The following is a 15,240-nucleotide window of genomic DNA, read 5'->3' as shown; positions in this document are numbered from 1 at the left end:
TTGGCCTTGAGTCTACTGATCTGGGGAGCAAACCAATTACTGATGATCTGATATTTTGATCCTACTTCTTGAACAAACATTGGCCCCCATTCAGAAGACACCTTAAACCATGGCTTTAACCATGGTGGTTAAGCCAGAAAGCCGGGCTGTGTTCAGAAGACACCTTAAACCATGGCTTCTAAAGATAGAAGCACAGGGGAGAAATGCAGGCCATAGATACATCTATGAAGATCTCATGCTCTGGTCTAGGAATGCCATGGTCTCTCATTGCCTGCTCAGTTTGATCCCTGAGGAACTGTTCATAAGTCAACTGATTTAACTTGGATCTAGAAGAGGCTTTAAAGAAACTCGAGAAATCAAACTCAGTCTAGGACCACAGGCGTATCCAAGCAATTTCCTGGCTCTCTGTGTATATATATTTTAAAACCCACCAAAGTTCAAAGCCAATTCATGCTGATTCCTTTTCTAGTTTTGCACTTAAAGCTCACAACAATAGCCATTAGGGAGGAAATTGCTTCCCTTTCTTGAAAGGTTTATATTCCTATTACCTGGGTTCACTGGAATATTGGTTATGAAAAGAAACTCATATTTCTGCTGTTACTTAATCACATCCTCCTGCCTGCTCTTCTCATAAGGGGTGTCCATGTCAACACTGCACATATGCTGATGACGAGGAGACAGGGTGGCAACGGGTGGCCATTCCCCCACTCCCACACACACACTCCCGCTGACACATGTGCCCTGCTGGTTGCATGATCAACCAGAATGTGAAGAGGCTCCACTTGCATAGCAATGTAAGCCTGTGAGGGAAGGACTGCCTGGCTGTTGCTACACCTGTTGGACCTGCAGCCTGAGCCTGTGTTTGCCTCTGTCCCCACCCCAACCAGGTTGCCAGAGGCAGCACTTTAGCCTCACGCCAAGTGCAACTTTGAGTGCAAACACAATTTCAGGAAATCACTTATGGGGTATGTTCAAATGATTTGCGAACAGGAATGAAATCCTCATACGCCCTTAAGCAGTTTAAAAAAGAATAAACAAACAAACAAAAAGACCATGCACACACAAGCACACACACAAGCACACATACACACACACACTATGAAGTTGATATAAAGTATTCAATGACTCGGGAAAGCCAAAGGAAACAGATAGATTTTTAATAAACACCTAAAACTGCTTTTTATATTGTATTGTATATTTGTGCTTTTAACCTGTTGGTTGTCTTACTATGATTTTAATTTTTGTGAACCCCCAGAGAGCTTCAGCTATTGGGCAGTATAGAAATGTAATAAATAAATAAATAAATAAATAAATAAATAAATAAATAAATAAAACACACCAGCATAGAGGCCGGACATATCTAAGAGGGGTAGAATGATAATCCATGACATCAGCAAATGTAGGCCGCAGAGCATGGAAAACAGGACCTCCCTGAACATTGTAGTGTTCTGAGAAGTTGGTGTATGGGTAGATGTTCCTTCAGCTAAAGTGTTCCTGGGTATTATAAGGTAGGGTGACCCTATGGAAAGGAGGACAGGGCTCCTGTATCTTTAACAGTTGTAAAGAGAAGGGAATTTCAGCAAGTGTCCTTTGTATGCACTCGGCACCTGATGAAATTCTCTCTTCATCACAACAGTTAAAGCTGCAGGAGCCCTGTCCTCTTTTATATCTGGTCAACAGGGCAGGGCTCCTGCAGCTTGTGATGAAGAGGGAATTTCACCAGGTTCTCCATATATACAAATGAGACCGGCTGAAATTCCCTTTTCTAAGCAACTGTTAAAGACACAGGAGCCCGGTCCTCCTTTCCATAGGGTCACCCTATTATAAGGCCTTTAGCCTTGCACATGTTTGCTTTGAACCATCCCAGGGGATAAAGAAGCCTGGAGGAAGCTAGTTGCAAAGGGAAAGCAATGGGAGAAGGGAAGAATGGCCACAAGCTTCTCCACCTGGCAATGGGACCCGGGACTACGTTCACCCTGCAGATGCATTCACTCAGGTTCCTTTGGAAGTCATCAAATTTTAACAAATCACATTCTTCATCTGCATTAAAATTCAAAAGCAGCAAATCTCCCTCCTGAAGAATACTATCCTGTCCACCTATCTACATGCCATGAATATGCTCTTCTCTTCTCGATCCTCCCAGAATGCAGGACACGGAATAACGGGCTCAAGTTAAAGGAAGCCAGATTCCAGCTGGACATCAGGAAAAACTTCCTGACTGTTAGAGCAGTGCGACAGTGGAACCAGTTACCTAGAGAGGTTGTGGGCTCTCCCACACTAGAGGCCTTCAAGAGGCAGCTGGACAAGCATCTGTCAGGGATGCTTTAGGGTGGATTCCTGCATTGAGCAGGGGGTTGGACTCGATGGCCTTGTAGGCCCCCTTCCAACTCTGCTATTCTATGATTCTATGACTCAAGTGGTAGTAACGGTGGCCACAGCTAGACCTAAGGTTTATCCTGGGATTTTTCTTATCAAAAATAATCTATTTTATGCTTCATACCTGGGACAGAACAAACACAACCTCTATTAGGGAGGTTGTGGTCTCTCCCACACTGGAGGCTTTCAAGAGGCAGCTGGACAACCATCTGTCAGGGATGCTTTAGGGTGGATTCCTGCATTGAGCAGGGGGTTGGACTCGATGGCCTTGTAGGCCCCTTCCAACTCTGCTATTCTATGATTCTATGATTCTATGATCAAATGGCAGTAGCACGTACTGTATGTTTAAAGAAGAAGAAAAGTTTGCTGGGCTTGCATTTCTATTCGAAGGAGCTGCTTTCATATCGCCACACTCGATTATTATTACCCATCTACATTTCCAATTTAATGAATAGGTGCCATTAATATTTAAAGCCCCCCCCCAAACTGAAATGCGTGCCAGTCAAACTTCATGATTAATGTAACCTGGTGTGTTATCATAATGGAGTTTTTCTCTTCTTTGTTTCTACAGAGTTGCACAAATCTTTTCTTGCAGAGGGTTCGGCAAGGCCTTTTTTTAAAAAAAAAATTTTTTTTTTAAACCACAACAGTATAATCTTCACAAATGTATTATTACATTGAATTTAGGAATAGAAGTGTCGGTGCCCAAACTCTTAGGCATGACGCATCCCACTGAAAGAACATTACGCCCATTTAAAATGCTTATCTTAAACAGCAAAAAGCAATGCACACACACAGTGAATGAAAAAACGCGCCCCCCTCATAATTGTACTCTGTTATTACTCCCACTCCTAGGAGCAGAAACAAAATAAAGTGTGTGTGTGGGTGGGACATACCTGCTGCTTACACCTGAGCGAAGGTGCATTTAAAAGCAACATTGAATGAATGGGACCTACATGGCCTATTTGCATTACTTCTAGGGATCTCTGAGGAATCCATCTGAGGGAAAGTGGGGTTTGAGCTTGCTGACCTTTCAACAGCCCCTGGTTTCCTGTGAGCTGACCCAATTGGATCTGTGAGTTAGGCCAATTTTCAGGTTTTTTTAAAAAAAAGATAGTGTAAATATCAAATTGCACAACTTGAGGCTGCAATTTGGGTAATTTGCATCAACAATCGTTTGACACACACACACACACCATATGCTGTCTAGGGGGACATGGGATTGCTCTCTCTGCCCACTTAAACCACAGAACCATCATGAAAATAGGAATGAAATAGTTTGCTGCTACCCTGGTGCCTTCATCACCTGCAACTCTGTAGGTGATCACTTAAGGGGTACCTGTGGTGGGGACCCTGGGATTTTGCCCCAATGTCTTGCTCTAGCTGTGTGTGTGTGTGTGTGTGTGTGATGGTTCACTCTGAGCATTTCCTCTTCCGAGTCTAATAAACTGCGACCCACACAGTGTTTGTATTTTGTCATGTCCAATGAGCCAAAGATTTAATTAGCTTCAAGCCATTATCAGCGGTGACTAGCATTCTGGTTTGCTAATGACCATTGCTTAATATGCTCCATTTAATGCCTTGCCTCTAATTTAGGGCAGCATGTGAAACACCTCCCTTTGGGCCCCAGACTCAAGGAGACCAACTGCAACTCCTTCCGCAGCTTCAGGCGTTTCTCAGGGGGCAGGAAAGCTCATCAAAAGTCAACCCGCCTTGCCAGACCACTCTACCTGATGGATAACGCCCCTTTCTGCAAAAACGGAGGTGGGCGCTTGATGATACGGGAGAGATGCTAGAACCCTTTTCTTTTCTTCCTCCACCTGACCCTATCATGTATCTTTTGTAGCAGCAAGTGAAATTCACTACCGCATACTGAGAGAGAGAGAGAGAGAGAGAGAGAGAGAGAGAGAGAGAATTTCCTCCCTCTCTCATAACAGTAGACAACAACATCACCTGGAGCTCTTGATTAATGGATGTAAGAACATATAAAAAGCAGTGCTGAATCAGTCTAAATTAGTGCTGTGCCAAAATTTTCTCCCATGAAAATTTCGACCATTCTCATTCAATATGATAAAAAAAAAGAGGAGGGGGGAAGAAATTGCTTTTGAAAAGAAATTCAAAGGAGGAGAAATTTTGGAGAAATTCTCATGGGCTTGATTCAGGATTCTTGTGCTGACCTTATGAGATGACATGAGAATGTGTGTGTCCCCTGCCTTCCATTGTACAGCCATCTCTCTGACAGCCTGCTGCCTCCTTGGCTTCCCACGCTTCCAGCCCAGGGAAAGACATCGTAAATATATTCCTCCTATAGCGGCTTTTCAGATCAGGAAGTGCAGCCAACCTGGGAGGCTGTAGACCAAGGGTGAGATGAGTAATAGAAAGGAAAATATAGACAGTCCCCTCAACTATCTCACAGTGATTAGTTGAGGTCAAAAGCACCACCAACACCCATTCAAAATAAATTATAGAACGCCCTGAGAATGAGGCAGAAAAATGGAAGCCCCTTTCATAGAGAAAGAAAATTTTCAGGAAATTCCTGAGATTTTTCTTTTCCTACCCCCTAAAAATAAAAGGACACTTTTCTCCATGTTTTCTTCACCATTATTTTGTGTGTGTGTGTGGTGGTGGTGGCTGCATTCCTCCTCTCATTGTGCAGGATGGAAAATGAAGGTCAGACTGTCAATAAAGTTTATTTGTTGCCACTTGCAGGGGCAGTGCAAAAAATCCAAAAAACCTTTAAAAAAAGAAAGAAAGAAAGAAAGAAAGAAAGAAAGAAAGAAAGACAGAAAGAAAGCTGTTCTACAACTCTTGCCAATGGTGATGCCCACCTGTGAGAAATTGTTGGGGAATTTCTCCTCCTCCTGGAGAAATTCGGTGAAATTGACCCCCCCCACCCACACACACACCTGCAATTTCTCTACCCACAAATGGAGTGGAGATTTTTGAGAGCCCCCTTGTGCACAGCTCTAGACTAAATGTCCATCCAGTCTGCCTAATTCCCTGTGCCAAACCAGGCAGATGTTTCTAGAACAGGAGTGCTGAACTTCAGGTCCCCAGGCCAAACGTGGCCAGCTTGGGGGGGGGTGCCCCAATCCTCCCCATCCCTATGTTCATTTTTGGAAACGTTTGGATGAGCCCAACACAATACAAAGAACAGTATTCTCTTTCTCTCTCTCTCGATATTCTAGGGACTGCATCTTCATCTGAGTGAGTCAACAATTGAGCCCCATGGAACAAATGAACAAAATGAAAAATCAGAAGACTTAAAAAAAGAAAAGCTTGAGACATTTCCCCCCCCCCCTAATTACTTTCTCTCTGCCCGAATACGATAGCTCTCGTTTTGGATTCATCAGCTTACACGCAGAGCCTGCGTTCATGAAATGCAATGATACCGATGTTTCCAGCTCACCGGACCATTTCAAAGGAGACGGATGAGAAAGTGTTCAATAAGATCCAGGCTTGGCAGTTTATCGAGAACCTGTTAATGAGAGTCTGCCTGCAAGGACAAATGGAATGCAAAGTTTGGTGCGCCAAGACCTGGCTCTCCATTCGGAACGCTGGGAACTATTCCTGACTGTCAAAATCCTTGTCATTGTGATAGCTAGGCTGGATGTGTGTGGAGAAAGGACTGATCTCCTCTCTCCTCAATTCTGGAGGGTGATTTCTTTTCACACACCCCAGTGAACTGCTAAAAAAATTCTACCGAAATATTTTGAACTCGAGACCTTCTGTATGCAAAGCATGTGTTTTGCCAGTGAACAATGGTCTTCCCCAACTCAAATGTACACTCAGGGAAGCACTGAAGTTCTGTACTGGGAAATTAGGGCCAATTGCAAAATTATCCTCCTCCAAATTCCTCTCCAGATCACGGAGGTCTGAATTATGCATTGGGAAACCTTATGCATTAGGAACCCTCTTGTTATTCCAGTGTTCATTTCTGCAACTTTTGTTTAGAAAAGGGTTGCTGGAGAAACCCGCTGCAGACTCCAGTGAGGTAGGATTTCCAAGGATCTGTCCTGCAAAGTCTACAGTGGGCCATCAGCATCAGCCCTTACCTTTGCATCCTCTGGATTTCATGCAGAGCATTTTCCAGCTTCAAAAAAACCCACAACACTCTAATGGCAGTTGCCATCTCTTGGGGAAATTATGGCCGCAATTTGAGTATTTTAGAACATTTGCAGCCGTAAAGCACTTACTTCTACATAACCAGGAAGATCATGGGTCTGGAAGCAAAGTCCTATTAGTAGAGACTGACAGAACTAGGTATGAGTAGCCTAGAGAAGAGAAGACTGAGGGGAGACATGATAGCACTCTTCAAGGACTTGGAAGGTTGTCACACAGAGGAGGGCCAGGATCTCTTCTCCATCATCCCAGAGTGCAGGACACGGAATAATGGGCTCAAGTTACAGGAAGCCAGGTTCTGGCTGGACATCAGGAAAAACTTCTTGACTGTTAGAGCAGTATGAAAATGGAACCTTACATATGTGGTGGGAGTGTAAGGCCCTGAAGCAGTTCTGGGAAACTATCTTCAATATAATTTCTAAGGCCACTGATCGGATCATCTTGCCAGAACCAAGCCTGTCCCTGCTGTCCCTGCCCAATGCTCTAAACCCCTCCCTTACCCATAAAGAATTAGTATTTATCCTCCTTACGGCAGCTCGTTTAGAAATCGCTGAACATTGGAAGGATCTGAAGGGCCCTACACTCACTGGATGAAAGGGAAAGTGTGGGATATAGCCTGCTCTGAAAAATTAAGCTACCACCGCAGAGTCTCGTCGGGCCAACTTAGCTATGACCCATTCAATGAAATATGGTCTCCTTTTCTCGATTACATCAATGGTACAGATGTGGCATCCAACTCTGGTTTAACTAAACTTCCTTTGACCACTGCAAATTGAAGGAAACAAGCTCGGTTCGGCATCTCCAGAAATCGTGACGTCTCTGTGTCTTTATTAGAAACGCTGTCTGACTTGTATGTTTTTATATATATTTTAAACTTTTTTAACCACTTTGTTAAATAGAGTTTAATAAATAATTTTTTAAAACACACACACACATACACACACACACACACACACACACATACACACACACACTCACAAACACAATGGAACCAGTGACCTAGGGAGGTCATGGGTTCTCCCACACTAGAGGCCTTCAAGAGGCAGCTGGACAACCATCTGTCAGGGATGCTTTCAAGTAGATTCCTGCATTGATCAGGCACTTGATGAACTTATAGGCCCCTTCCAACTCTACTAATCTATGATTCAATGTGATCGTACACACTTTACAGATGTGATTTATGTAGAAGTAAGAGCTTTACAGCCACAGTTTACATAGAAATAAGCACTTGATGGTTGTAATTTATGTAGATGGAAGCACTTTATGGCTTTACAGCCACATAAGGAATAAAATATGCAAATTACACCTCTAATTTTCCCAAGAGATGGTAATGGCAGCTGCTTCCTGCTCTTTCCAGCATTGGCCAACTCCCTGGCTTCACACGGTGTGCACTGTCCCCATGGGAGCAATGTGTGACATGCGAAAGCATTCAGCCTGTGCCAGGAAGAGTGTCCACTCCTCCCAATACTACCAAGTCCAGGCCCCACCCTGTGGAAGAACCCAAGGAGGCTCCGCGGGCCAATTGTAGAAGCTCTGCAGGCCGGGTGAGGCCCATGAGCCAGATGTTCTGCATCCCTGCCTTATACCACAATCCTTGCATTGAGCTCATATATTGTGCTAATATCACCCAACAGACATGACCCACTGTACCACGGAAATGGAGGTGAAGAACAGAATATTTTTTGTCATGCACTCTCTGAGATGGATATTTCATCCAGTTAAAAGGAGGAGGAGGAGGAGGAGGAAATTCACTATTGTGAGGAAAGTACAGCTTGGTTAATGGTCACAGATTATGAAAACGTGCATTTCAGAAAACAGCAACAAGGCCAGACGTATGCCTTTCTGTACCATTAATTGAATCAACATGCTGGACTTGAGTCTCTGTCACTATGGAAAAATCCGTAACGATTATGTACTGGCAAGAGTTACATCTATTTGTTAACACCAGCTGCCAAGAGAAACTATTCCCCTCCAGCAAATATTCCCTTCTGCCTGCAACAAACCTCATCTACAGGGTCCCTAAATGTACATAGGCAAATCTATGTAAGCATGCCATTTTTTATTCTTGCCAACTGGAATCATGAGCCATGTTACGAAAACCTTATTGTACAAAAACCTACTTTAACTCTGAAAGGCCCAACTGGAGCATCACCTGAATGACATTTACATGCATATTCAGTTTGTGTCACACTTGTGAACCAGAATTGGGCACCATTTTTTCCCCAAAGGCAGGATTATATGATACATCTAAGGCCCTCCTCCGAGTGCCTACTCCGAGGGAAGTTCGGAGGATGGCAACAAGGGAGAGGGCCTTTTCAGTGGTTGCTCCCCGACTGTGGAATGATCTTCCCGATGAGTCTTGCCTGGCGCCAACGTTGTTATCTTTTCGGCGCCAGGTCAAGACTTTTCTCTTCTCCCAGGCATTTTAACAGCATTTAACAACGTTAAGTTTGTTTTTAATGGACCCCAGAATTGTTGTTTTTAAATGGATACTGTTGTTTTTATACTGTTTTTATGTGGGTTTTTTTAAAATGTATACTTTTAATGTTTACTATTTTTAATTGTTGTAAACCGCCCAGAGAGCTTCAGCTGTGGGGCGGTATATAAATGTAATAAAATAAATAAATCATTTCTGTAATACCTCCACTGCTCTGGAACAATCTCCCTAATACGAGTTTAATCAACTGTCATCTCCAATAACATTTAGGATGGTTTTGCCCTACCCTGTGCCTGTTTACACTTCCCTGTGCCTGTTTGCATTCTCCTTCCCTCTTTATTGTTTACTACAACTTATTAGATTGTAAGCCTATGCAGCAGGGTCTTGCTATTTACTGTGTTATCTGTACAGCACCATGTACATTGATGGTGCTATATAAATAAATAATAATAATAATAATAATAGATAGATAGATAGATAGATAGACAGACAGACTAACAACAGAGTAATTTCAAAATATATTTAGTGCTAAACATTTTGGTTTCTGTCCTATTACTAGCTACAGTGTTATGTAGTGTGTAAACACGCACACATAAACACAAAAATGTGTTTAACAGTGGGAAATGTGTGTATTATGGGGAAATGTGTACAAAAATGACTATAGATGTTCATTTTAAATAAAAAAAAGCATTCATAAATTGATTCAGGCAGAAATGGAATCAACTTGTGTTCAAAGAAATAAGAATGTTATAGTAGCTGAAGCAGATCCATTCAATCCTATTTCCAACTAGGGATGTGGGGTGATCTAGGGGGTGGAATTCACTGGTCTTTCATCAACTTGGCCACTTGGACTCATTTGCAATGAAATGTCCTGACTTGATTTGCATTGAGTTGGGCCAGTTCACAGATTTCCCAGGATGATCAGGGGTCTGGAAACAAAGCCCTATGAAGAGAGACTGAAACAGCTGGGCATGTTTTGCCTGGAGAAGAGAAGATTGAGGGGAGACATGATAGCAGTCTTCAAATACTTAAAAGGTTGTCACACAGAGGAGGGCCAGGATCTCTTCTTGATAATCCCAGAGTGCAGGACACGGAATAACAGGCTCTAGTTACAGAAAGCCAGATTCAGGCTGGACATCAGGAAAAAATTCCTGACTGTTAGAGCAGTACGACAATGGAACCAGTTACCTAGGGAAGTTGTGGGCTCTCCCACACTAGAGGCATTCAAGAGGCAGCTGGACAACCCTCTGTCAGGGATGCTTTAGTGTGGATTCCTGCATTGAGCAGGGGGTTGGACTCGATGGCCTTATAGGCCCCTTCCAACTCTACTATTCTATGATTCAATAATAATAATAATAATAATAATAATAATAATAATAATAATAACAATAATAATAATTATAGCATATGTAGAAAGTTGCATGAATTGCAGACACAATTTATGTAATGCTCACAAATTTTGGCTGTAATTTGTACAAGTTACACAAATTGCGGCAATCTGGACTCTTTCGCCAGTTTATGTATCAGGCTGTCATTTTTAGAAGTTGGACTAGATAACCTCTATGTTCCTTCTACTCTTAGACATTGTGATTTTTTTGATTTTTTTTAAAAAAACACAGTTTCTTATACCATATAGACTATACATATTCAGCAGGGAGCCACAAAGTGTGGATCTTGACTTGCCTCATCTCACTAAAAAAACTCTCATGCTCTTTGTTTTAATCAAGCTAGGGGTGTTGTTGTCCCTCTCTATAAATACACCAGATAAATCTTGCACATTTCTGTCATCAATAATGCCAAATGAACCAATCCATCCAGATGGAGGGATGACAAGCCCAGAAGAACGGAACACACACACACACACACATTCACCAAACCAGTTTGCAGCTTTCCATGATTTCTCCTACGATCTCTTACATTATTGACACCAGAAATAACTCAAACACTTTAGTGACAGCGGCCTAGTAAAAACAGGAGAAGTTGGTAACAGAGGGATTAATGAAGTTATAGGAACATGTAGGGCAAAGCTGACATGCCTCTCCCTTCCATTCCAATTTCACAGCCCCATTCATGGGTGGTGAGAGGGCAGCATTTCAAGGGATTTGGAGAGAGGAAGGCAAAATTCAAGCATGGGGTGTGTGTGAAATTGACTACTGGAGCAATTCTGGGTGGCTACCACCTGGTGGCCATTATTTTTGATTTTGAGAGGGGGAGGCAGCCTTAAGTAGAAGTCACCAGGAAGACTCCCTCTGGCCAACAGGTTCTGACCAAATCCACCCCCCATGACGTTCAAACCAAAAGTCCTCCAAAGAGAATGTTCAGCTCAGGCTTACATGCCTTTGTTGCTTTGCTACGGCCCTGTGTTTAAGCGTTGTTCCCAAAGAAATTAGGATAGGTGGCAAAGGCCTGCCTTCATGGGAAGTCTCATGGGAGGTATCCAAAGCACCCACCCACCCACTCAAGCAAAAGAGCCCTTTCCCCATTCCTTCCTTGACACTTCTTTGAAGAGCTGTCCCGGGGTGGGGGGGATCACCAAATTCGGATCAGTTCAGCAATGAACCAAGATGTGGGCCTCCATTTTGACTTTTACTCTTTTACTACTCTGTTCCTTTTTGTTTGATGCAACCATGAGGTCAAGTTACTTCCCCAAAAACACAATCAGTTCACATTTATGTATCTCACCCTTTTGGATTCTGCCTTAGCTACCCTATCCAAAGCCCCACAGAGCAGCTGTCAGACATCCAGAGTCCCTTGGAGTTCTCAGCTACTGAAAATAAGAAGAACTTACTTGAACACATTGGCATCACCACGCACTTTATAGTTGTCGGCGCTTATCCTCGAGATGACTCTGGTGACTGCAACGAGGATGCAGATGTTGACCTAGAGGACAAAAGGAAGGGAGAGTGGATTTAGGAGGTTTGCCCTTCCCTTGTGCAGAGGGTATTGTCCTATCTCAAAACCTGCATACAGGTTAGTTGCTGTCCTTCCCTACAAAAAACAACATATCAAGCATTGTGTGACTGTTCCTCAGGAGTACCTCTACCTCAGATACTATGAGGTATTAAAAAAGTAACCAGCCCAAACCACTCTTAAAATACTCTGCATTTTTTTTACACTTTAAGCTCAAATACATTCCAGTCCAGACCTTTAAACCAGCATTGCATGTAAGCCCTCACCTGAGCGGCATGGACAACCAGGCACTGTGCGGAGATGCATAAAAGTCCCTGTAGGTGACTAAATGGCCTGTCTGAAGAGGGAAGGAGGGAGTTTTCCATCCCTTTGCTGTGCTCAGCATAGAAGGAAGTGGGCTCCCAACACCCTGCATAGAAATGTCCTACCCTACTTCTGGATTGGTGGCACCACCGGCAGGAGGAGGAGAATTTGGGGTGATGTTAGCCTTTGGGGGGCCCTCCTCCTGTCCTCTTGGAAGTGTGGCTCCTTCCCTTCCTCCCTTTATGCAGTTTGGGGTTCAACTGGTTACTCTTCCAAGGGCCGAGAAGAAATATTTGGCACACAGTCCAATTGTTTGACTCACGTCTTTTCGCCTGCTTCACACTGTAAGTGGGGTGGGAGTGCCTTAGGTTGATTTGGTGGGCTTTCTTTTGGTTCAGTTGGTCACGTTCCCCTAGGTAGATTGGTTTGGGTGGGCTATCTTTGTCTGGATAGGGATGGTGATCATTCTGAGGCATTGGTAGTGGTGACAGATGACGCATCAGGGCCTCCTGTTGAGGGTTTTGTGTCCCCAGTGGGGGAATAAGGATTGTCTCTGGGTCTGTCTCCTCTTGCATATCAGGTGTTTTGCAGCCCAGGGGACGTAACCAGGGATGTCCCCCCATCTCCAAATGGGGAAATCCTGAGAGGTTCCAATTCTGTAATCGACATCTAGCAGGCAAATTCATCCAATTACATTGACCAGCTAGCCACCCAGGGATCCCCCTTTGCTGAGCAAATTTAAGAAACGTGTCCCAATTTTTAATCCATACTGTGTCATCTCATTATTGTCTTGCCTCCTTCATTGCTCTCCATCACTGTGCTGCCAGACACCAGCAGGATAGCAACACTTCTTTCTTTTTTTTAGTGAACTAGTAACTTATTTGCAAGGATGCTTTACATTTGCTGTGAATTTTTCCATCCAATATGAAATATCTTTGGCCCACCTCAGAGTAAAACCTAAAACGCCCTACAGTTAAAAGTGACCCTGGACACCCTTTGCATTCCTGAGTGTACCCAAGCCGTAGACTGCTTGTGGAGAATATTTCTGCTGGTATCTTCATCAGTGAAAAATCTCACAGACTTCCAGCTGCAAACCCAAGAAGATCCTTTCTGGTGCCAATAGGACATGAGATCATTTTGAAATGGGGAAAAGAGGGAGGGGTTCTGTGGCGTTACACCCCACAAGTCAGTTCCCTAATGTATGTCTAAGATTTGTAAGTCTATTGTGTTTAGAATGTTGACCTGAGTGGGTGGAGACTGAATATCTTAGGAGTGGGGAGGTGGATATATAAGGGAATGACTGAGCGGATAAAGGGGTGTGTGTGTGTGTGTTTTTAAAGTACTTTGGTTTGAGGGGAGAATTAGAGGATCAGGGTAAAGAGGGTTGTCTTTTGAGTGTAGGGTACAGATAGTCAGTTGGTGTATATTAAACAATCCTGATAATAAAGAAAGTTCCAGAGTGAAGGTGTGGGAGAAAGGAAAGCATGTATGAGAAGAGAGAAAGGATTGGATGAGAGGTTTTAACAAGGCTCTGAAAAGTTTTATTATAAAACAAAGTTTGTGAACATTGAAATAAATTTTTATTCTGTTTGTTTTACTACCACAAAAATCCCACGTGTCCCCTTGGCATTTATCACCTGCAGTTATATACCTATAACACCTGTTCTGACATTAATTCACCATCAGCACATATAATTCACAGCGCATTATTTTATTCCTGAAATTATTCCTGTTTAACCCCTTTCTCCACATAGTTTGTAGAAAGGTGGTGTTTGTCCCTCACCTCAGGCTCATAAAGTGGTGGCGCTTAGCTTGAGCAGGGAGTGTCCGCGGACAGGCCTGTGGTCAAGAGCCTGTGTCGTGGCAGGGTCTCGCAAAAGCTTTGCTACAATTGAAGTTAAGGGGCCTGACAGAAGCAGCCGAACATTGAAAAGAAACTCGACAGAAATTCAAGGCATCTTGAAAAGACTTGACAATGAGAGATGGTACAAAATGAGCAGTTGCCAAGATCTCTAGAGTCACAGGTGAGGAATAATATATATTTTTCACACAAAAAAACCCAAACCTTTACCACTTAAAGGAGACTGATCAAAAGGTGCACTGGCTGTCAAGAAAGCCCCCAACTTTTCAAAAGCTAAAGACAGTAAAAGAAAAAGAAAGAACAAGAGAAAACATTGACTTTGCCTGAATTAATGTTACATAACAGCTGTGGCATGTTGGAGCAGCAGAGAGTCAAAGAAAGTAAGAATTGCCTCTCTGTATCAGAGCCAGAACCTCCATCATATGCTCCTGCTATTCCCTGGGAAGTGGGCAAGTCTCTTGTCTTTAGGTTCTTCAGCAACTGACTTCTCTTTTATTTTCACCCATTTGCCTTCTGGAAAAGGAGTGTTGTTTGACAGGCCGTACCCACCGGGGCAGCCATTTTATGAATGGCCAAGCCCACTACCATGGTGCTCATTGCTGAAAGCACCCAAGGCTCTCCTACAAAAGTTTATTGCTCAATCCACAGATCATGTCAACACATACAAACTTAAAATTTTACAATACTGTTACACAATACCAAAAGTTTCACGTAAGGTTAAAACAACAGAACTACGTAATACAGAACGATTCTTAGCTGAAATGATGGTAAGGTGGGTGAGCAACAAACATACAAAACCTTTAGTAACCCCTCAGTCACATTGTATTCATATCTCTGAATCTTTATAACACTTCACACCAATTTGTAGAACTTTGTTCTACATCTAGTAGCTTTCACTGCAGATAGAGCAACCCCCTGTATCATGTAGGGGGTTGGTTGAATATACAGTAACAAATATCTCAATTTCTCCTTAACAGCTCTATATTTCACTTCCTTCAAAAGAGGGTCTGAATAACTTTTTCTTGGAAAGGAAAGGAACTTCTCTTGGAGGGACGCCAGCTTTCGCTGATGTTTTCTTGGCAGGCCTTATAGCGGGGTGGTTTGCCGTTGCCTTCCCCGGCCTTTATTACCTTTCCCCCAGCTAACTGGGTACTCATTTTACTGACCTCAGGAGGATGGAAGGCTGAGTCAACCTGAGCCGGCTGCCTGAAACCAGCTTCCGCTGGGATCG

At 43.2% G+C, this 15,240-nt stretch overlaps 1 protein-coding gene across 2 annotated transcripts in view; it reads right to left on the bottom strand.

The window, feature by feature from the left end:
• Positions 1 to 15,240, bottom strand: part of ADGRD1 (adhesion G protein-coupled receptor D1) — a 192,207-nt gene that overhangs the window by 13,203 nt on the left and 163,764 nt on the right. For both annotated transcript variants that reach the window (XM_063144072.1, XM_063144073.1), the window contains one exon: positions 11,724 to 11,815. In XM_063144072.1, coding sequence (XP_063000142.1) covers positions 11,724 to 11,815 — 92 coding nt within the window. The remainder of the gene's footprint in view (positions 1 to 11,723; positions 11,816 to 15,240) is intronic.

Source organism: Elgaria multicarinata, chromosome 18 (genome assembly GCF_023053635.1).
Source record: "Elgaria multicarinata webbii isolate HBS135686 ecotype San Diego chromosome 18, rElgMul1.1.pri, whole genome shotgun sequence".
Taxonomy (NCBI): domain Eukaryota; kingdom Metazoa; phylum Chordata; class Lepidosauria; order Squamata; family Anguidae; genus Elgaria; species Elgaria multicarinata.
This window is presented reverse-complemented; position numbering and strand designations above follow the sequence as displayed.